Genomic DNA, 24,550 nt, shown 5'->3' with positions numbered 1-24,550 from the left:
TGTCGTATAAGCCTAAAGCGCATGGGAGACATCGGTTAATTAGCTCCGGTTTTAATAGTTCTTGTTGGGTCGTATGTATAACAGGACGACACCCACCGAGGGTTGCCGATTGAAAATACTTTCCAGCGTTATCTCCCCATAACGAACTTTGAACCTAACGAAGAGGCGGTATCATGTGATCAAATAGAAACCGAAAAACGAAACTAAAATAAGCTCAATTGTAAATTCTTTAATAATATATTTACTTACTCTTGAAGAAGGGAGATACAGAAGTTTAAAATGGCTTCTGCTAGATCTTCGTAAGTTAAAAAGTAGTTTCCTACTCATTATTTACGGATCTGCCAAGCTCTTTTGAATCAAATTCTTATTTTGTTTTTGTACTAAATTGTAGGCATATAATAATTATGGCCGGATATTCGACACCCAGTCTGAGTTGTAAAATATATAGTTCCGTGAATCATAGATCTGTTTCATGCTAAAGATATGGAAATCAACATTTGATGTAACTGTACTGGTGTAGCACATAATGAACGTGGGTGTATCATTACTTTTTGCTTGCCGGGTGGCAATATTTAAATATTCTCTGCCAAAAGTAAATTTTCAATCTATGTTACGTATGCAAGGTAAAGTGACACCATCTTGTTGCATAATAGTCTCAACACCAACAAGGCTTAAGCCATAAGGTATTATTTCCCAACACAGAATAGTGACCCTTGGATACAAACGTCCAAAATAAACTTTTGTTACTCTATTACTCACAATACACTATTAGTATTTCACTGTCAATACCTCTTTAATTCGTACATTCACGTGTTATCACGTAAACGAAAGTTTCAGTTTCATCACTTTCTTGCACAATCGCAGTTACACCTACAGACAAAACGATAAAACTTGGGGACAGCTATTATCTCTCTATTTATACTCTGATCTATGTAGTACAGTAGTCGAGTCTTAGATTTTCGAGTTGCTTTCCTATTTCCTTGTAGTATGAGATTTCCACATCTTGCTACCACGGGTTTGGGATCCGCCATTTTCTTTTTCAAACTTGAAAATGACCCTTCATATCTTTAGACGAGTGATGCGAATAATTGTTGAACTAACAATGCTTACATCACCATACCTACAATTATGTCGTATTCCCTAAAAAAAAGTAATAACACATTTCGCCGTTGTATAAATGTAAACAATGATTCGTAGGTAGCTTTCGTGTCGGAATATCTGGTATGTCCTTGACCGTATGCTAATATTAGGGTGACCCATGTACTCACAGAAATACAGTTCACCGCTGATAGTTCGAGACTACCACTGAAGCGTGCACATTCGCCGTGCCGAGACCAACTTTCTGACAGTATGATACTATAAATAGCCATGGCACGTGCAATTCTCTACAAATCTATCAACTATTACAGCCGTAAAAAATTTATTGTTGACGATTTTGAATAGCAGTAAAATTAAGCTTCTTGGTTATTACAGCAGATTTAGAAATTACGTTCGTTTCATTTTTTAAATCGCTTTATCATTAACTGTACCGTTAATAAGGGCATCTTTTGGTTTAGTACAAAAAATATCTCTGAATCACTCGGGTTAGACAGGAACATGATACTAGCAGTAGTTTCATTTTACTTTTACAAGCTTCTTAAAACGATTGTTGAGCTACCTAACGTGCTTATTTCTAAATTCAATTTCTTGTTCTAGCTTTCTGTTATGTTTCGTAAAAAAGTAGTCTTGATTATCCCGACCTGTCAATCAGACGTAGAATGGTCGATAGACTGGTTAAGCGAGACTAATTTCAAAACAAGGGCACGTAACCTATCTTTTACTCAAAAGTGTCTGGATGTTATGGACGACTCTTGGAACCAGTTTTCAGTCTATTATTTATACATGATTAATGGTCATAGCTTATTAAGTACAACATGATCGTTTATTTAGTGACTATAATTGTGTGAAACTGATTTGAGGCTTGGCATATATATAAATATTGTGGCGTAATTGTCGAGATATATGGAGATATTTATTTATGGTGGGTCACCCTACTAATATCAATGAATAAAGTGTTAATTTTAAATACAAATTTTTATTTTTTTAATTTAAACAACTGCGGAATACGATTAATTCATATCAAAATACAAATGAGGTGTCATTTACGGGATTTGATAATATTATAAAAATAAGTCATGCATGAACTCATTGATGCGAGCAACACTTCCTTTGAGCGGTAATTCGACACAGAAAGGTAAATAAAAATGCAGTAAATACTTTTTGACTTATACTAACACAATTATCCTTACATCAGGTGGTAAAACGTAATATTATAGACTATTGCGCTTCATTTGCAAGAACTGTCACTTCTTTTAATATCAACATTATTCATATGGACCGTTCTGTAAATTGATGAAAACAGAACTGTCAAAATCTATGTTATCATGGCTGCCATGGTAAATGTTAGCAAAAAGGTTTGTTTCTAAACTTTGGATAGATTATTATCAGGGGCGGATTGGGTCCGGGAACCGGCCCGGCTCCCGTGTTGAAGCGGCCCCTTTTACTGTCCGCGGAGCCCGGACGGGGGTGGGGGCAGGGGCTCTCCCCATGGAAAATTTTGAAAAATGAACCCCAAATATGCGATTTGGTGGCATATCTGATTATAATCTCTGTCAAATAATATATCTCATAAATCAATTAATTTAGGCCAAAACCCCGACCTGCAAGTAATTTACAACCATCAACCTGTTTAATTATCACATCTTCATTTATTAATTAACGTATTATCATTGTATCTTCAAGAGTCAAGATAATTCAACTGGTTAAAAAATGGGACTAGTTGAGAAAATTTTGACCATTTGATTAACCAGTTAGAAATATTGAATAAGTAGGAATATTTTCATTGAAAAATGTCCCATTTTTGTTGCTGGGAGCGCTAGTTGATTCCTCCCGTGATGGAAGGCCATGAGACACATTGTACAGAGTGACGAAAGTGAAATTCATGAGCCCGTTAAAGCCACCAGCCACATACAACATGATCATCATCGCCCCATGGCCGGTCCAATACCCCGACCGCCCGATGGCCCAATCCGCCCCTGATTATTATTCATTTATGTTAGAATAATAATCATTTTGAGGGTCTGATATAGAATTTGTTACCATTTGAAACACATCATATTTTCCAATCAATCATTCAGCTGGACCTTTCCACATTCAATAGTGAACTATAAGTGTACAATGTAAAATAAATAATGTGTTGAGTGTGAATAAATATTGAATAAAATTTATAACAAATTATTTGACTGTAAATCTTAGTAAAAATGTTCAATCTTTAATTGTCAGTGCATCTATATGCTTCCTGGCACAAAGTTTCAAGGGTTGAATTAAGAAGTAATACAAATGATAACAATGTGTATTCATTATAAAAAATTGCTGAAAACCAAAAGCAGTTTCAAGGAAATTGTGATGCAGTATTTACAATATTCCATACAGACCCGAAACATTTAATTCAAATGATGTTTATGATGGTACTCCATACAAAAAGTCTGAAAGTAGTCCCTTGAAAAGAATGGAGGATATTTGAAAAATAAAAGTTTAATTATATGAACTTGGTGTGCTAAAACAAAGATAGTTTTCAAAATTTGAAGTCTTGATGGTTGTGTATATATTCAGGTATCTCTGTGAGACTTTGTGATTTCCCATGTTGTGTTGTTTACCCTGTAGCTGCACAGTGCTAAGTGGTATATTTGCTTCATATTTTCCAAAGTTACAAATTCCAAAGTCATTATTTTTGATTTTCATCCATTTTTTATTGTTCAGTATCATCTCAAGCACATCTGGACACCAAAAAAAAAAGGCATTAAAGGTGTTGTGAATGATTTTTTGAGGACCCCCCATTTCAGGTGTTGTGACAATTTTTGACACTTAACCTTGCCCTTAATATTATTATGTCAGTTTTTATAGAACAAGTATGAAATGAAATAGAAACGTCAGTAATGAATTGAACAGTACCAGTAGCCCGATAGGCGTACAGGCTGATTTTCTTTGATGGTTTAACTGATCATTTTTGCCTGAAAAATACGGGGGCAGTGCCCGAAAAATGAAATCTGCATAACTTTACCAGATAGCGCCCGGTCAATAATCAGTGAATTAACTAAAACTAAAATGTTTACATTAACTGATCTCATAGTGTATTATTAATCATCACACCTAATTAATAATTATCGTATATATATACACACCATTCTAATGAAATTAAACATGTAATACCACAAGATTCGAATCAGGCCAATATTGCAGACTATGTATAGCAAAGATTAGTCATTTATTGATAGGAAAGTATATTGGAAATTACGAAAATCCACTTGACAAGAGAACGAAGAGCAAAATATGAATTGCAGCTAGTTCATAATCAAATTCCGCACCGGTCAAAACAATGAATCTGCTCACTTCCGCGAGAGTGAAATCACTAAATAACCGAAGTAAAATCTCAAAAGAAAACAGCAAGTAGCACCTAGTGGAGCGAATTTTCGGGAACTTGACAACCTGAATAAAAATCAGAATAGTGTGATTTTCTGACACTCTGAACTCCAGTTGGGAATTGCATTACTCCACCAAAATGTCAGTATAAAAGTCCCGGAATTAGGGCTCTTCATTTTGCAAGATGGAATAATTTTTAAAAAAATTTCTTTTATATCCACTGAAATTTGATTTTTTTTTCATCATTTGGCCACAGCCCGAAAAATTTGATAATCGCCCAATAAAAATTGGTTTGCTCAACTCTGGAGGGGGTGGGGGGATGAGTACCCCATTGAAGTGTCTTGCGAATTAGTTAAAGTCCTTCAGTTTTAATAATCTTCAACCATGACTGGTGGGTGATTAAGGCCCTTATTATATCTCATGTTATTCATGTATTAAACATCCATATACATCAAGTTGATTTTCATTTAGTCCAGCATATTCACGAGGTACTCATACATTGGAGGTACCAATGGAACTGTTCGGTCAAAATCGCCAGAGGTTGTGTGAAGCTCTTCGGAAAGATCCTCGAGTTCCAAAGAAGGCCATTGTATTGCTTCAAGGAGGTGAATCAACAACCAGATACTGTTCTGATCATGAACCACTTTTTCGACAGGTAAACTAATAATGTTTACGATATTACTGATTATTCTTTGTGAAACATTTATTCTAGTCCTATTCAACTATCTAAAGCTCAGTGTTACTTTTTAGAATAAATACAAAAATGTTCAATTTCAGTGTTGGGTTGGCCATAAGTTCCCCAAATTCCATGCCATACAAATCTTGGAATATTCTTTCCAAAGGTGGTAACAATGAGAAACTATTTATTTTTCATGTAAATTGAACTAAAGCACAATGAATCCCCCAATGGTAGTAGTAAGAAATAGTTATCCTATCGTCCCGAATGAGCTGAAACTCAATCAATTTTATCAAAAATAAACTCTTTAATTACATGTTAAGAAATAACATTTTGCATTTATATTTCATTTTTCCCAGGAATCTTATTTCCACTGGGCATTTGGAGTAGAAGAACCAGACTTTTATGGAGCAATAGATGTAGATAGTGGAAGAGCAATCTTATTCCCTCCCAATCTACCAGAATCATATGCTATTTGGATGGGCAGGTACCAAGTCAATTTTTGCTGAAGAACTAAGCTACAAAGATGCAGATATTTGAAAGCTGCATTCGCAACTTATTGCTTGATATTAGTAAAAATTTATGGCATGAACATTTTCCTTTGCATTCAGTACATGGTTTAGTAATTGACAAACAAGTCACTTAATCTCAGTTTTATCATGAATTTAACTTCTTTAGGTTTGAAAAATAAATTGGACCTCGGAGGAAAAATTACACATTTAGTGACACAAGAAGTAGAGAATTAATACCCATCATATTAAATTTTTTTTTTTATCATCTAGACTGTTGACACAAGAAGATTTTCGTGTAAGATATGGTGTTGATGATGTGTTTTTTTCAAATGATGTATGTACTATTTAATCTTAAGACCTTGTGATACAGAGGGTGGTCATTTGTCATCCATTGAGGTGGATGATTCTAAATACTTATGACAATTTGAAGAAGCTTGTCTTATTGATCTTATGAATGATAAATACATGAATTGATATAAATATTCTGTTCCATCGAATTTGAATATGGGGCTAGTTCAGTTTACCCAAGCTTTAAATCCACTTCCACATAGGGTGATATTGCATACAAGTATCTCCTAATAGACGTGCCGGAAAAAAACAGGTTGAATGAGATGGCAGTCTATCATAGGTTAAACATGGAATGGCGAGTACCAGTAGGAAATATTATCACCACCATTTTCTTGGTAACGGGTGCAATCAAGCCTTTTGAGATACAGTGTTCAATGGTACTGTTAAGGAACATTTCATTCCAAAGGCATTGCTCCTGGGTAAGTGGAATATAGCCTAATCAGAACTGTTATGGTGATGGCCTGCATGTGTAGTCCTGCCTACATTACCACCTTAGCTCTGATCCTTTGAGGGCTGATTCATATTAAGATTATGTGTTTGCAGCCTGGAACTCCTGATACATAAGCAAACATAATCATTTTTATACGTCCACATGGAAGTTCATAATATATGTTCTTCACATTAGTGAGATGAAGAAGCCTGTTGAATTTCAGCAAATTCTTTTAATTACTTCTAGAGTTATGGCCCTTGTTTCATCATCTGATCTGTTTTAAATTCATATGCATTATTTAGATAGAATTTCAGCAATTTCTGTTTATACCATCTAGAGTTATGGCCCTTGTTTCACTTTGTTGAACCTTGTGAACACTCTATCCACAAAAGTTATCATCCGATCTGTGTGAAATTGATATCAGTGTCTTATAAAACCTCTCATTACCTACAAAAGAATAAATATGCGACAACCTGTGTCGACAGTTTAGCTGCTGTGGCATATGTTTCATTGTCTGGCAACCTATCTTTTGTGAAACCAAAAACTTTGCAACAAGAATAGTCAAAATGAGTCTAAATTTTCTAAATACATTGTAAATAATAGTTTAACAATAGTTTTGTATGATTCTTGTTTCAAATTGTTAACAAGGCTTGTTTATTTCAGATTCTGAATATCCTAAAAGAAAAGTCACCATCAGCTCTTCTGACTCTGGTAAGAATATGTATTAGTATGTCTTGCTTTTATTCATTTAGACACATTAGCCGAATGATTCAGTCAAATCAATCGACGCCAAAATTCGCCTAGTGTGTCCGCTTCGCCAAAGCATTTGCCCGATTATAGAATTGATTAGCCGATAACCACTCATCGAGAAGTCACATGATTGTGTAAAGACATGGTCGCTGCTATGTTTAATCATGTGACGTGAAAGGTGATGCAATCATGCGAAGGATTCACCTCATGTGTCCACTCATTCAGCTGCAATTCAGGGCCGTTTGATTCAGTCAAATCATTCGGCTAGTGTGTTCACCACTTCAGAGTACTTTCTTTCTTTTTTACCCTACCAAAAAAGTATGAATCCCAGCTAAACACTGTATATATATATTATGTAACTGGCAAAATATTAAACATTAATTTTTATACGCCCACATTGAAATGTGGACGTATATTGCTGTCGCCCCTGTCCGTCCGTCTGTCCATCCGTCCAATAAAGTTATCATCCAATTGTTTTAAAATTGATATATATTGTTTACATTAGTGAGATGAAGAAGCCTATTTAATTTCAATAATTTCTGTTTATTACGTCTAGAGTTATGGCCCTTGTTTCACTTTGTTGAACCTTGTGAACGCTCTAATGCCAAAAGTTAACATACGATCTTTGTGAAATTTATATGCAATATTTAAGTTAGTGAAAAGAAGAAGCCTATTGAATTTCAACAATTTCTGTTTATTACGTCTAGAGTTATGGCCCTTGTTTCACTTTATTGAACCTTGTGAACGCTCTAACGTCAAAAGTTATCATTCGATCTTTCTGAAAATTGTATGCATTATTTAAATTAGTGAGACGAAGAATCCTATTGAATTCAGCAATTTCCATTTATAGCCCTTGTTTCACTTTATTGAACTTTGTGAATGCTCTAACTCCAAAAGTTATCATCCGATCTTTCTGAAATTTACATGCATTATTTAAATTAGTGAAACGAAGAAGCCTATTGAATTTCAGCAATTTCCGTTTATTACGTCTAGAGTTATGGCCCTTGTTTCACTTTATTGAACCTTGTGAACGCTCTAACGTCAAAAGTTATCATTCGATCTTTGTGAAATTTATATGCATCATTTAAATTAGTGAAACGAAAAAGCCTATTGAATTTCAGCAATTTACAATAATTACTTCTAGAGTTATTGCCCTTGTTTCACTTTGTTAAACCTTGTTAATGCTCGATTGGTGATAGTTATCATCCAATATGTATGAAATTTATATGCATCATTTAAATTTGTGAAACAGGTCTATTGAATTTCAGCAATTTCTGTCAATAATTTCTAGAGTTAGTAAATTAGTAAAACGAAAAAGCCTGTCAAATTTCTGTAGATTACTTCCAGAGTTGAGACCCTTGTTTCAGTTTGTAGAACCTTGTAAACCCTCAAACGACAAAATTGATAATCTGATCTGTATGGAACTGTCTTGTAAAGGCCCCCAATTACCTAAAAATGAATAAATATGCGACAACCCTTGACGACCGCTCGGACGATTTAGCTGCTGTGGGCGTATGTTTTGTTGCCTGGCAACCTATCTTGATAAAAACTTTCATACTAGTTACTGTGAAAGTTTAAAAATAATATAAAGAATCATTGGCATCTTTTGATTTTTAACAGAAAGGTCTAAATACAGACAGTAAACAGTTTAGTCGACCAGCTGCTTTTGATGGTATCAGTAAGTAAGTGTTTAATTATTCTATTATGACTAGGGGACATTGCAGGAATTAGAAACCAAGAAAAAGATAACTTACATGCTTTTAATCAGAAGATGCAATAAACTAGAAATGTGAATGTCATTATATCAATTAAATCATACAAAAATGATGCAAAATTATCCTGTCTAAAATTACAATGATTTTATGTTTTTCAGTTTTACTGTAAATGATGAATTACTACATCCTGTGATATCTGAATGGTAGGCTATTTGTTTGTTTTTGTTTGTATTAAATTATGATTATGCTGGATATTTTCATTTCTAATTGTTATATTTACCATGTAAGGCTGTGGTTCTCAACCTTTTTTAGGCAATGGCACACTTTAGAGCACACGAAAAAATAGCGGCACACCTGGCTAAATATATATGAAAAATATCTGAATTTTCAAAATAAAAACATGGCAAGTCATAGACGGCATACAACCGCAGACACAGGCTAGTCATAGAAAAATAGAATGGCTCAAACTAAATTAAGAACTATGAACGTACCAGTAGACACCAGTGAATACTCAATTGGGATCAAGTGGCTTTTCGCATTTTCTTGGTGTGCCGTTCAAAATTTCGCGGCACACTTAGGAAGATCTCGTGGCACACTGATTGAGAATCACTGATGTAATGTGACGTCCCCTACCCAAAAGACTTGCCCAACATCAGTCAAAGTCTTCCACAGGAGAATCAACAGTTGCTCAACATCTCAAGTTCAGTCCAATCAAGGCCACAAAATCCATTCATCTAAGACCCTAGCACTCACGCAAAATAACGAAAAGACCTGGAAAATGATAGAAGCCATACATATCGAGAGATCCAAACCAGACCTTAACCGAGACACTGGAATATTCCTCCCAAGAGCTGTTGACGATCTAATTCTAAACTGATGTGTACATTCCAAGACATATCCAACATGCATAAGTTTAAATTGAATTTGTGGAATCACGTGTCATTTAATTTTTGGAAATAGGTGTTATTTAATTTGTAGAACTCAAGTCTTCAACACTGATTAAGTATAAACCCAAATGGACATGGAATGTGTACAAATCAGTTTGCTGTTACCAATATGTTTTTTTTTTACTTTTAAGTTGTGTAAAAACGTGTGTGCTAATTTGGGTGAAAGTACGTATGACTGTGTAGTATCGTTTTCACAAATATATTCTTTTAATCATTGATTAAGTTGTAATCCAATTTGTATGGAAACATCCATTGCAACCCAATCTAATAGAGTGTGCTTATTTAAGTGGTGTTTACAAGATACAACCAATCCCCACAACTGGACAACTGTTAACACGACACAATGGTTCTATTCGTTGTTTGACAACATTTATTTGTTCTAATCTAAGTAACTGTATAAAATGGCAGCAATAGACCTCCAGGTGACACTTCTCATCCTTGTGTCAGTCCGTCGGATGAGAATACAACATCCATACAACATGAGTTGGTTGGATGTGACTGTTGCATCCGACGGTTGTCAGGATTGGTTGTATTGTGTAAATGCGGCTTTAGGAGACTGTGTGTAGGACTTTGTTGTATGCTTCTTAATACTTGTATTTTATTCATTATTATTTCACTTAATTATCATCTAATTATTCCATCATCATTAAGCATACATTATGCAAGAGCTAAATCTGCTTATTGCAGGTCTTTCTTTAGGCCTGAAATGTTTTCTAAATTATTAATTAGACAATTAACTTATCCAGGCCATAATCAACTCTCGATGGCATTGGATTTATCTGATATTAAATAGATTAGAACTGTTCAGCCATATTTTGATTTAAGCTAAAAATGGAGGAGCAAGACTTAGCTTCGAACAACCAGTACGGTGGTTGAAATTATTGCACACATCTTGTCAAACCTTCAAAGGCTAATATCTTCGTTCGCAATAGAGTAATTTGAATGAAATTTTTAGATTGTTCATTTTCCATTATCTATTTTCGAACTGTTATAGCAAGAATGGCTAGCTCTTTATTTGAATCTTACATAATGTATCTTTAGTATATCTGGAATTACTATTTCCCTGATGTGTCTGTATCTTGCCATTCATTGTTAAGTGTCATGTATGGCTTCACTTTTGTTTGTTATTTCGTTCTTTTGTTACTACCAATTTTCAAGCAATGAAATTTGATACAAATTTTTAACTATTTTTTAACTATAGTTCATCTATTTCGGGGGTTGAAATATGATGCCAGTCTTCCAATCATTCATGGAGCAACTGGGGTCCTTAAAATTTTCAACAAAGTTTGCGGGAGTCTTAAGGTATCTTAAATCTGAAGTTTAACTTTTTCAGTCGTGTTTTTAAATCAGATTTGGAGTTGCGAGTTATGAGATATGTCAATAAAGTAAGCAGTGAAGCTCATAAAGAGGTAAATAAGATATGTGGATATATTTTTAAATCTAAATACACAAGAAAATTCAAACAATGACATTTTTATTATATAATCATCTTCCTATTGATTTGTATGTATTTACCACATAATTAATTGAAATATTTTCATTGAATACATAAAATTACTCTGAGTATTCAAACATGAAACTTTATAATCAGAATTTATAACGGTGCTTTATATATTTATTATTACGGATTGTTTTTTCAACAGATAATGAAACTTGTTCGACCAGGTTTATATGAATACCAAGCAGAAAGGTAATTTTAAAATGTTCAAATTTATATCTTTCTTTGTTTTAATTTTGTTAAAAAATTGTTTTTGAAAAATAGACGTACTCATGTGTTTAGTGTTGGTTTTTTATAAAAATAGAAACTATGTTTTCAATGTTTTATTACAGTAAATATGGTGATTATTGTCATTTTAATGGTGGATTTAGAAAATTGGCTTATATTTGTGTCTGTGGAAGGTAAAAACCATTATTTGGTCCAAATGAATATTTTTATTTTTATTATTTTATTACAGTAAATATGGTGATTATTGTTATTTTATTGGGGGATTCAGACGAATGTCATATGTTTGTATCTGTGGAAGGTAAAACCTTTATTCACCTGTTTACATTTACAATTACCCACCTGTATAGAAAGCCTCAGGAGCCAAGTGGCGAAGTGTGTAAAACGCTGGCTTGCTAGCCTGAAGGTCGCGTGTTTGATTGCTGCATTGACTGAGAAAGTTCATCAGGCTTTTCGGATGTGGTTTCCCCATGTCAGTGGTACAGGACGGAGGGGCTGACAAGGACAGCTGTCTAGTCGATTGGATAGGATGGAAAACCGAGGTCCATTGAAATGCACGTAAAAGAACCCTTGGCAGTTGGAATTCTCAGCTTGGTCAAATATGCATTATTTAAGAGCTAAATCTGCCTATGGATGTTATATAAATTATTATTTAGACATGTATTCACATGACATGCCTATAATCCACTCTCTAGAACATCAGATGGTGCAGATTTAAACGGATTGAAACACGATTGCCATTTAATGAATTAATTTAACAAGTACCCTTGCTACGATGATAAACCATCTGTCAAAAACTGCAAACAGTGATAACTTCACTCAGAATAAAGTAATTTGAATGAAATTTTCAATATATTGGTTTTGGATTATCTATTTTTGAACGGCCAGCTCTTTATCTAAACCTTACGTAATGTACGGTATCTTTAAATAAAAGGCCTGTACATGTTTATAACAGAAACATTACTCATATTGACATTTTGGATTGTTTGAGTTGTTCTGTTTTTTTATTGGGTAGTTAGTGTGGCACCGTCATTTAGGAACTGCTGGCATCCTATGCTCAGTCTATGAATTCATTATGTTTATGTTAAACAAATATAGATTGTAATTTTTGAGAAACACACTAGATTTGGGCTTTACAAATAAGGCCATACCCAAAAAATATTATGGTTCTCAGACAATCCTTACCAAAAATTTGATGCGAGAGGGGTGTTTTTATTTTTGTGAGTATATTTTGTCAAAGGATCACTACTTGGCTAAATGTCTCATATGCACATCAAATTGTTGTTTATAGGAATGTATGATTATCCAGTATCAGTTATGATTGTCATCAGGGTTGTAACCAGGATAAAATATTTACTTGATGATTCTGTTTTAATTTTTTTGAAATAATAACAGGCTTTGAAGTGATGCAGGATTATCTGATAACCAGAATATTTTTATACACCCACATTTTCATGTGGACGTATATTGTCGTCGCCCCTGTCAGTCCGTCCGATTTTGATGAAACTTAAAACATATTTTTATATCCCAAAGATCTCTGTCCCTTTTGATATTTGCACGTTTCAGGCCATAACTTTCTGGATTATTGCCCCTGATTAAACAAAAAATCATGTTTGTTTTTAGCTTGTTCTCTATCCATCTCTTGCAAAATGTGAGCGTATCCTGCCTGCCAGCCGCTGGTTTACATGACCTAATTGTTGTGTTAGGAACATTTTTTTATCATTTCAGCATGTAAGATGATTTTGTTGCTTTAATATAATATTTTCAAATAATGAGAATAAAATGAATTTTTTTATTTAAGTGGTAATAACGGTGCTACTTTGCATTATGGCCATGCTGGTGCCCCTAATGCTAAACGTATTGAAAATGGGGATATGTGGTAAGTGATATATATTGTTTTATACATTTTCAAATGAATCAATACAGCTATTTTTAAAATCTATGGTAGACGATTGTATAAAATCTGGTTAATTTGTTCATTTTCTAATGATACACGGAACTGTGGGTAAACCAATAAAAACGTCAACGCTGATTGATAATCAATGTCTGACGTCATAGGGTCAAAAGTCGTTCGTACAACCTCTGACGCTACCTTTTACTACAACCGGTCAGATCTTCATTTAGTGCAGGCCATCGAAAGTATAAAAAAACGAAATGAAATATAAACCTGTGTTTTAATCAGATTGATTGACCCAGTGTACTTTTTATGTTACTGTCTACATGAATGCTGAAAATGCTATTATTAGGTTACATCTATTTCATGGCACAATTTTTATGTTATTGTCTACTTGAATGCTGAAGATGTATGATGTTATATATATTTCATGATAAGTACAATCATTATTTTATTGTCTACCTAAATGCTAAAGACGCTATTATGACGCAATTTCTATGAGGAGAGTGTCTGAGTGTTGTAATTTATTTGATTTTCAGTCTGTTTGATATGGGAGGTGAATATTACTGTTATTCATCTGACATCACATGTTCATTCCCAGCCAATGGAAAATTTACTGCAAAACAAAAGGGAATTTACGAAGCCGTATTGAAGGCAAGTCGAGCTGTGATGCAGCAAGTCAGACCTGGTAGGTGAAGAGTAAATTAAGATGGTATTTGTTTTTATACGCCCACGTTTTCATGTGGACGTATATTGTCGTCGCCCCTGTCCGTCCTGACGTCCGTTCACAATTTGTTTGTGGACACTCTACAGTAGGGTGGCCCAAAAATCACTTACTTTCTCAGAACCTCACACTTTTTTGATATATGGTGAGGTTGGGACAGTAATACAAAAATATGATTTTTTTTTGAAAATTAGATCATCCTCTAGGGGTCCCATCTGCCATTTTCCAAGATGGCGGCCAATATGGCTGCCAAAATCAGTTTTTGTCATATGATTTTCACATTTTTGATAAAACATCACTTGTAATATGTCCTTTATAGGGTTTTTGGGGTCAAGGAATTCGAATATGCTAGTGACGATGATGTCACTAAATCCAAGATAGCAGAAATCCAAGATGGCATCATAATTACCACAAAATCAGCCAAAACTATCCATTTAAACATTAAAATAGCCCATCTATCATTATATTCGATCATTATATCCAATCAATATATCAGACATTCAGATAGGATTTCTATATATCCATGTAAAACATATTTTTTATTAAGTAGAACTAGAATAGTAGCCCCTCAAACCAGTAGAAAAGATGAACTCCTAGTAGACGTTTAAGGTTGTATTTATTTAGACGTTTCGGACTAAGGTGTCCTTCCTCAGTAAATGAGTTGGATGAAGCGAAGCGTGCGGTATTTATACTAATTGATTGTGACGTAACGTGATTATTTAGGATGGTTTATGAGTAAATTGGATTAATAAAATCTAAAGTTTTGAATAAAATTGTATATATACCGATCGATTTGCGGTAACATGATGGGATGATATGATTTATACAGATGATTAACAAATTTATCATATACAAATTGATTTAAAAATTGAAATTAATAATTAAAAAGTTAAAAAATTCTTTTTTAAAAAAATTAGAGTTCTTAATTTTAAATTATGCAGGAACAGTTCTTATTCTTCAGAAAGATATATTAAATTCTTCTAAAATTTGGTTAAAGTTCAATTGGTGATATTCGTTGGATATCACATCGTGATCTGACACTGTCGGTGTTGGTGGTGTCTCTGTGTTTGATGTTGTGGATTCTTCCGTGCTGTTTAGTTGATGAAAAAATTCTTCTAAGCTTTTGAAATCGGTATCCTCCTTAACCGGGCTTAAGGTGATGGCTTTGTCCTCGGTGTTGGATTCAACTCGGATGATTGGAGGTTGTGGGCGAGCCTCAAAAGGAGGGATCCACTCACTAGGTTTGACCGGCACGCAAGATGGATGGATGTCGAGCCCGATTTTTTATAGTGAGCGGTCCGTTGTATGCTGTTTCTTTACTTCAAGAATCTGTGTCTTGCTGCAGTTGTGATCTTTTGAAAGGTGTCTGTATAAATTAGAACGCCATTGGTACGGGCGGCCGCATTCTTTACAGTGATTGATAGGCATGTTGAAAAAAATCTTATTTCTTAGGAATGGTCATTAATGCCTCCTGGGTAACTGGTGCCTAAGAATTGGATGAGGCTTTCTTCGTGTCTCAGCCATTTATTCAAATTGCGTGACGTTGTGCTGAGAATAATGACGTCAGGTTTGTGATTGGTTTCCTGGAAATGGTTGCTGACGGGGGTCTCCTTATTCGTTCTGATATCACTAAGATGATTGAGGAAACTTTTTTTACAGTTATCGCTCGTTTGCCCTATGTATTGTGAACCACAGAACGAGCAAATGATCGCGTAGATTACGTACGGGGTTAAACAGTTTAGATGTTGGTTAATTTTGAAAATATTCGAGTTAATTTTGAATTTTATAAAAGTATTTTCCTTGAGGTGTCGGCATAATGTGAAATTCCGTCCACACTTCTTGCATCCTATTGGGCTGGTTTTCCTGAGGGCGATGTCTGATTTGATCAGCATGTCTCTTATATTATTGTTTCGTTGGTAACATACAATTTTCCTGTCAGCTATGAACTTAGTATCCATGTTTAATTTAACTATACTGAGTTGATTGTTGATGAGTTTGTGGTGGTTGAATCCTGGGATATACTTGGTGCTAAATACGATGGCGCCTTGAGTTCTCTTTTCCTTTTGGACTAATAGGTCCGCTCGGGGTTGTGATCTGGCTCGGTCGAAGCACGATGCTATTGAACTTAATGGGTATCCTCTTTTTAAGAAGTTTTTTCGGCAGATCTTAAGCGAATGGTCGCTGTCTTCTAGCGTACTTGAAATACGACAAATTCTTAAAGCTTGGCTGTATGGGAGGCTTCTTTTCAAGGGCTCTGGATGGCAGCTGTTGTAATGGAGATAGAAGAAACTATCTGTGGGTTTTTGGTAGAGGCGTGTTTGAAGGTGCTGCAATTCGTCTTGATAAACTGTGACATCTAGGAAGTTGATACTTGTGTAGCTGTGTTCTAGTGTTAATTTGATGCTAGGTATTGTAGAGTTGATCCCTTCCATGAATCTATTGAGATTCTCTAAGGTGGAGGGCCACAGGAAAAATATATCATCAATATATCGCCACCAAACAAGTGGTTTGATGGGACTTCTGTTGAGTATCTCTTCTTTGAATTGGGTCATGAAATGATGAATATACAGGCGATGTTGGGTGCAGCTTTGGTTCCTATTGAAATACCGTTGGTTTGTAAGTAAAATTTATCATCAAATCTGAAGCAATTTTTGGTTAAAATTAGATGGAGCATACGTAAGAGCAGCCAAGTAGGTGTGGTTTGTTCAAGTCTTTGTTGAAGTTTGTCTCTGCAACTTTTGATGGCTAGATTGAATGGGATTGAGGTGTAGAGGGAGGATACATCTGCTGTGCATAGTATAGTATCAGGTGGTAGCGGGCCAAGAGCGTTGAGTTTCCTGAGAAAATCTGTGGTGTCCTTGATATAAGACTTAGACTCTGTGACGATGGTTTAGGTTTTCTCGGATGTTTTACTTTAAGAGATCTGGCGGTTCTTTTATCCAAAGCTCCTTGTCTTTCTGCAAATTTGATAAATTTGTGGATTTCTGCATTAAATGATAGAGTGAGGTCCTGTGCCAGGGGTTTATAGAACTTGCGTTTTTTTAACTGCCGTAGTCCTTCGTTGATATAATCCGTTCGGTTTAGGATGACAATTTTGCCGCCTTTGTCGGCCGGTTTGATGACAATATCTGTGTTTTCTTTTAGTTCTTTGAGAGCGGCTAGAAATTTTTTGTTGATGTTGCTGGTCTTCTGAATCTTGGTGGGAGTTTTGCTGGTGATTTCATGACTGGTTACGTGAATGAATCTTTCTAAGGTGTGGCAGTGGCTTATGGGTGGGGTCCATCCGGATTCTAATTGGATAGGGTTATTAGAAAGGCGAGGGGGGTGGTCCCTGAAGAAATGTTGTAAGCGTAAGCTTCTTTCGAAAATTTTGTTTTCCATAATGGTTTCAATTTCATTTTTATAGCAGGGGGTAGGTATAAAGTTTAGTCCATAGGCAAGGGCTGTGAGGTGGGTGGGTGAGAGGGGGCTGTTGGATAAATTAATTATTAGATCGTGGAGTTCTGGCATCGTTTCTTGTTTTCTCTGGAATTAATTTTTTATTAATGCACTTCATTAATACTGATATCCATTTAAACATTAAAATAGTCCATCTATCATTATATCCGATTATTATATCTAATCAATATATCCGACATTTAGATAGGATTTCTATATATCCATGTAAATCATTTTTTTTTTTATTAATGCACTTCATAATACTGATATCCATTTAAACATTTAAATAGTTCATTTATCATTATATCCGATTATTACAGTCAAACCTCACTAAGTGTCATCTTGATAACTGAGAAACCTGCTAAATGGAACACTTTCTCCAAAGTCCCGAGGTGTTTAAATAATCGAGGTTTGACTGTATATCCAATCAATATATTCGACAGTTGTATAGGATTTCTATAGATTATATCCGTGTAAAACATATTTTTACTAATGCCTTCACATATCTACAGTTCACAATTTGTATCCGATTTTGACGACACTTGAAATATAGGTCTATCTCCCAAAGATCTTGGTTCCTTTCGATATTGGCATGTATCAGACCATAACTTCATGGATTATAGCCCCTGATTGTGCGAAAAATCATGTTTTTAGCTTGTGGACACTCTAGAGGTCACAATTTGATCAGATTTTGATGAAACTTAAAATGCATGTTTATAACCCAAAGATCTTTGTTCCTTACGATATTCATGCATATCGGATCGTAACTTCCTGAATTATGACCCCTGATTGTATGAAAAATCGTGTTTTTAGCTTGTGGTCCGCCTGGAGGTCACAATTTTTAGCCGATTTATAAAAACGTTTTAGTATATCACCGTTACACCCTAATGTTGGTTGAGTTAGAATTTCGTGAAAATCGGACCAAAATGGACGCCCCTCGTATGCAAATAGTGTAAACATCTGGTATATCAAGGTTGTGGACCTCCTAAAAGGTCACAACTTTGATCTGATTTTGATGAAACTTGAAACGCATGTTTATAACCCAAAGATCTTGGTTCCTTTCGATATTCGTGCATATCAGATTGTAACTTCCTGAATTATGGCCCTTGATTTACGAAAAATCGCCTTTTGAGCTTGTGGTCCCTATAGAGGTCACAATTTTTATCTGATTTAAAAAAAAAACAAAAAACGTGTGAATATATCACAGTTATACACTAGTGATGGTTGAGTTTGAATTTCGTGAAAATCAAAAAAAACTAATGGAGATAATGGCCGCCTTTTGTACGCAAAAAGTGTCAAATTATGGTATATCAAGGTTGTGGGCCCTCTAGAGGCCACACTTTTTATTCGATTTGGAAGGAAACTTTAAATATATGTTTTTATTATAATGATCTTGGTTCATTTTGATAACCACACATATCAGAACGTAATTTCCTGGAATATCGCATATTTAGCTTGTGGATTCTCTAGAGGTCACAATTTTTGTTCCCATTTTAAAAACCGTTTAGATATATCACCATTCCACCATAATGAAGGTTGAATTGGAATTTCGGGAAAATTGAAATGAAACTGACCGACAAAATGACTGTTCTTTGTACACATATTGTGTATAAGTATGTAATACAAAGGTTGTGGCCCCTCTAGAGGTCACAGTTTTTATCCGATTTTGTTAAAACTTATATCGTTATATTCCAAAAATCTCAGTCCCTTTTGATATTTGTGCATTTCAGACAATAACTTTCTGGATTATTGCCCCTGATTGTTCAAAAAATTATTTTTTGTTTTTAGCTTGTCCTCTATCCATCTCTTGCAAAATGTGGGCGTATCCTCCTTTAAAGGAGTAATGGATAGAGGTTATATGATCCGTAATTTTCCAATGATCAACATATTCTTAAAATTTTGTACTTCATTCTATACACGTAGACTTGAATGAAAAATTACATATACTGTGACCCCATGAAAACACAGCGCTTTGATAAACTGATGATACTAAATCTTGTTTGAGATACACTTGAATCTTGCAATTCTGAATGTATCTACATCAAATCCCACCGGGATCTGCGCCCATGACTGGCAGTTACCTGTGCTACTGTGAGTGGTCCAAGTCCACGTGGGTTCATCGTTTGTCGCCGACTACGTTTTGCTGGACTGTGTGAAACATGCTTAGGTTTTATTGTTACCCTTTGTGCATTTTCAGTTTATATTAAATTATCTTGATACCTCTTCTCATGGAGCCAGTATTTGATATTCTTAAAACATCTGTTATTAGGTGTATCTTGGGTTGATATGCATAAGTTATCAGAGAGAACAGAACTAGAAGCCCTGAAAGCTATTGGTATTGTTAGTGGTGATATTGATGAAATGATGAATGTAAGATTAGGTGCAGTATTTATGCCACATGGTTTAGGGCATTTTATGGGTATTGATACACATGATGTTGGTGGGTATCCTGCAGTAAGTATAGAACAATAATAATAGTATATTACACATGACTTGACATCCTATCAAAAAGCACACATATGTTTTGTGGCTAGTTCCTGCCAAATAGGCAGGGGCGGATTGGGCCATTGGGCCGGTCGTACAAAAAATGAAAAAAAATTTTTTGTCCAATTCATCTAAAAAACCTTTTTCTGCTGAACATTATATGGGGGGAGGGGGATATTGGACCGGCCATGGAGCGATGATGATCATGTATGTGGCCGGTGGCTTTAACGGGCCACCATGACATCACTGGAGTCTGGAATGGGATGGTATAATAGACTTTCTGGGCCGGGTGTGCTGGGTGTGGGCCGGAATTCGGAATCCTGCAATAGGGATTCCGAATTTCATCCGAAAATTTCATCGGATTCACCCTACACTGTCGCCCGCAAATTTACTAATTATTATATATGACGATATGATAATTTCACCGGTTGATTATTGTAAATTACTTGCAGGTCAGGGTTTTTCCCGGGGAGAACCCTCGGACCCCCCGTCTGGTCTCCGCGGACAAAAAAGGGGCCGCTCTGACACGGGAGCCCGGGCCGGTTCCCGGCCCCAATCCGCCCCTGCAAATAGGTTTTGGTGTAGATGAATGAATGAATAATAAAATGGAGTTTAACATCATACTTTTCTGTTCCAAATGTGTTTAGGTTGGAAATTTGGCCCGAACAGAACTTGAATTCGAACTGTCAAGGGTTCTGTTGCGTGCACATTGTCCTCATCATTTTCTATCCCATCTAAACAACTACATGCTGCCCTTCTGGAATTTCAATATATTTAATACTTGTAGACTGAAGTGTATTGCAAGGCAATCTTTCAAACATTCTAAGTTTTGTTATTTCTAAAAATATCCCTTATTCCACATTCTGTTTTGTCCGTCCACATTTTCTTGTGAACACTCTAAAGACTTCATTTATCATCTGATTGATTTGAAACTGATATGAAATTTATATGCATTATTTAAATTAGTAAAAATGAAAATTTTTGTTGAATTTCAACAATTTCTGTAAATTACTTCCAGAGTTAAGGCCCTTGTTTCAGTTTGTAGAACCTTGTGAACCCTCTAACGATGAAAATTTTCTGATCTACATGAAATTGTCTTGTAAATGCCCCCAATTATCTACAAAAGAATAGATATGTTGCAACCCTTGTCGACAGCTGGTCGAATTAGCTGCTGTGGGCGTTTGTTTTGTTGTCTGGCAATGTATCTTTAACTCAATTAATGTGTGATATCTATTTAAATAGGGTGTTGAGAGACCAGAAGGAGCAGGTATACAATCCTTAAGAACAGCTAGAACATTAGAAGCCAGAATGGTAATAACCATTGAACCCGGCATATATTTTATAGATGCTGTAAGTAATTAATAAAATATTGAGTTTGTTTTGATCAGTTATGTCAAGGTATGTCATTGTTGGTATCCGAAATGACTAAAGGAAAAATTTGCAACAAATGAAGTGTGTGGGATGTAAGAAGTATCACCTCTTGTCATCCATGCATATGTGGTAGATTATTAACTTGAAAATAATATGATATATTATTCATTTCAACAGACTGATCAGCCTTTTCAAACATGTGACATTTACAAATTAGATTGCATGATTTTGGATCAAATTTGTATAAAAATAGGAACAATAAAGATAGCATTGTTATTGTCCAAAATAGAATATTAAACGAGTTAAGGTTGAAGTTTAAAACCATTATAAATTACTCTGCATATTTTGTGTCCAGTTTAAATTATTATTTTGATCTTTATAGCTCATTGATGGTGCCTTAGCTAATCCAGAACAAGCTAGATTTATCAACAGAGATCTTCTCAATCAGTATAGAGGATTTGGTGGGGTAAGGTTCTCATAAATAAAATTTTCTTCCTTGATTGGCATTTAGTAATTGAACATATTAACACAAGGTACAATTTTATGGCTACACAATTACTGAGTTTAATATTAAGCGAAGTTTCGATGAGGATACTCTCGTCTTTATCAAGCAAATGATAAAGACAAGAGTATTAAACTCAGTAATGCATCCATAAAATTGTACCTTGTGTTAATAAATAAAATTGTTTGTGTTATGATAACATCCAGTTAAGTTAAAAAGCATTATTGCTATATTTCTGTATAGAAGAAGTTTTCAGTCTTGATGTGCCTAGAGTAGGAAATGTAGTATAGAATTTTCAAGGATAATAATAAAATTATTGCCCTAGTAAATTTAAAATACAAGTTTGTATAGTGATGACATGATATTGCTCCATAGTTTTAATTAGCAGAAGTGATTCCAGGTATCTAGCAATTGGTTATTTTCTTTTACATTTGTTTTGTTGCTTACATTGTCTTCACTACAATATTTTGATCCTTACATGATTAGACTTATCAACATAAATTAATAATATTTTCCATTTTATGATTAAAGCTATTCATCACACACCTTTGTATCAACCTTGGAATGCCTCTAACATCAACTGCAATGAAAGTTAACATTAAGGCCAATTTTCTATGTGCGCGTTGTTGCAGCATTTTCAGCGCGTGAAAAAGTTGGTCTAATGCAAATGCGAACATGGAAAACTGGTTTAAATGTAGCTGCATACAAATCACTGATTAGATAACACATAGTAGAAATAGTACCCTTTTTTGTCAGAACAACTCTTGTATATTTACAATTTCTTGATGATTTCAGGTGAGAATTGAAGATGATATTGTGATTACGGAAGATAGTATGGAACTATTAACAGACGTTCCTAGAACTGTAGAAGAAATAGAAGCTTTGATGGCAGAAGGCAGACAATCCCATGCTCCATTGCCTCAAGATACTTGTGGATGATTGGCTTTCTTTCAAAACTGTTTATGACATATATCTCATTTCAAAATTTGTTACTTACATGCTTATTAGTAAAAGATAATAGATAAGTACATAATATATAAGTATATTTTATTCATTTTTATTCATATATTTTTATTCAATATAAATGAATAGGAGATCGCGGAACAGGCAAAATGTCCTATGTCAGACCCCTTTCTCCCTATATAAGTACATCTTTTATTAAACAAATATCCTATCATTTAAAAATCAATTGCTTGTAATATTGTTATGAATATTTATTGGGCAAAATAGAATTATTTTTATTTAAAATTTTCAGATATATAGATGTACAAAATTTGTAAGCTTATATACTATTTGGTCATTGCTATAGGTTAGGGGTTGGCAGCGCCGGATTAAGACCCACAGAGGCCCTAAGCACTTAAATGATTTTGTTGCCACCATATATGTATAATTCAAAACATAAGAGTAAGTGCAGGGGGACTGTACCACACACAAACAAATATACAAGATAAATCTAAGGACAAGACACAATATACAGACATCACAACCAACAAACTACATATCAGATCAAGTGAATGGATCTGGGGGCTAGCCTTAAGCGTCCACTGTGCTGTACAGTCCCGGGCCTGTAGTGATACAGACTTCACTCAAAATGAAAAAAGAACTAACAATAGGGGAATATTTCCCAAATGTTGTATAATACTAATGTGAGTCATAACAATATTTATAAAGCATCAACAACTGTTGAGCAGTGGTTAGAGTTTTCCTGGGGTTTTATGCATGTGATTATTAATCGCGACAAAACAGGTAACAGTAAGAAAAGACAAAAAAAATGAAAAACTAATAATAAGATCATAACTAATTTTTAAATTTAATTTTTTAATTTTGGCATGTAACAAAGCAGACGTTCTGCCTTAAGCACATGCTTATTTTGCTTAATGATTAATCCAGCAAGCCCTGAAGATTTGGGGGCAGTACTAAGAGAATCGTTACAGATTTATGATTAAAACCATTGTTTTAACACTGAATTAAATAAAAAAAATTATGCTCAAATTAGTGTCCATTTGATATGTTCTTGCCTCTTGGTGTATGCCTTTGTTTATATCCACATAAACTAATTGACATTCCTCAATCACTCTTCAGTATTATGACTAGTCTAGCACATATATTTATCTGTTATCAAAATGTTTTGTTTTTTACTACAGAAAACATTATTCTGACATTTTTGTACATAAAATATATTTGTGTCATGTCACTAATCTACAGAATAAATTTTTTAATACACGCTCAGGTTTTTCTAAAGTAAGTCTAGAAGATCATTTTCATTCCATCTATTTTGCCAAATTATATTTAAAGAACAGGTATCGGGTGGAAATTATATAATGTTGTCCAAAAGTAGGGTGCTCCGTGCAACAAAAATTTTCTCTACTAAAAGTTGAACACAACATAGCGAATGTGCTCGCTTCAGTGGCTTGTCTCAAGAGTGATTTCTGGCCAGTCACGCAGTACGATAACACTCGTGTGAATCTTTAAATAGCCATCGCACGTGAAATTCTCTACACATCTATCAACTATTACAGCCGTAAAAGATCTATTATTGATGATTCTAAATAGCAGTAATATTTAAGATTTTGGTTAT

At 34.6% G+C, this 24,550-nt stretch overlaps 1 protein-coding gene across 2 annotated transcripts; it reads left to right on the top strand.

Annotated features, from left to right (window-relative positions):
* Nucleotides 1–141: 141 nt before the first annotated feature.
* Nucleotides 142–24,196, top strand: LOC126816317 (xaa-Pro dipeptidase). 2 transcript variants are annotated; one of them, XM_050542737.2, is made up of 16 exons: nucleotides 142–299; nucleotides 4,930–5,113; nucleotides 5,494–5,621; nucleotides 5,917–5,980; nucleotides 7,088–7,135; nucleotides 8,795–8,856; nucleotides 9,048–9,092; nucleotides 11,170–11,245; nucleotides 11,480–11,526; nucleotides 11,792–11,860; nucleotides 13,361–13,438; nucleotides 13,993–14,141; nucleotides 19,885–20,069; nucleotides 21,342–21,449; nucleotides 21,853–21,936; nucleotides 22,768–24,196. In XM_050542737.2, exons 1-16 carry the CDS (start codon nucleotides 280–282, stop codon nucleotides 22,909–22,911), a joined length of 1,491 nt encoding a protein of 496 aa, XP_050398694.1. In that variant the 5' UTR covers nucleotides 142–279; the 3' UTR covers nucleotides 22,912–24,196. The 2 variants fall into 2 exon arrangements, with proteins under 2 accessions (XP_050398694.1, XP_050398695.1); XM_050542738.2 differs by lacking the exon at nucleotides 11,792–11,860 and adding an exon at nucleotides 11,667–11,735.
* Nucleotides 24,197–24,550: the final 354 nt, after the last annotated feature.

The sequence above is a fragment of the Patella vulgata genome, chromosome 3, assembly GCF_932274485.2.
Source record: "Patella vulgata chromosome 3, xgPatVulg1.2, whole genome shotgun sequence".
Taxonomy (NCBI): domain Eukaryota; kingdom Metazoa; phylum Mollusca; class Gastropoda; family Patellidae; genus Patella; species Patella vulgata.
This window is presented reverse-complemented; position numbering and strand designations above follow the sequence as displayed.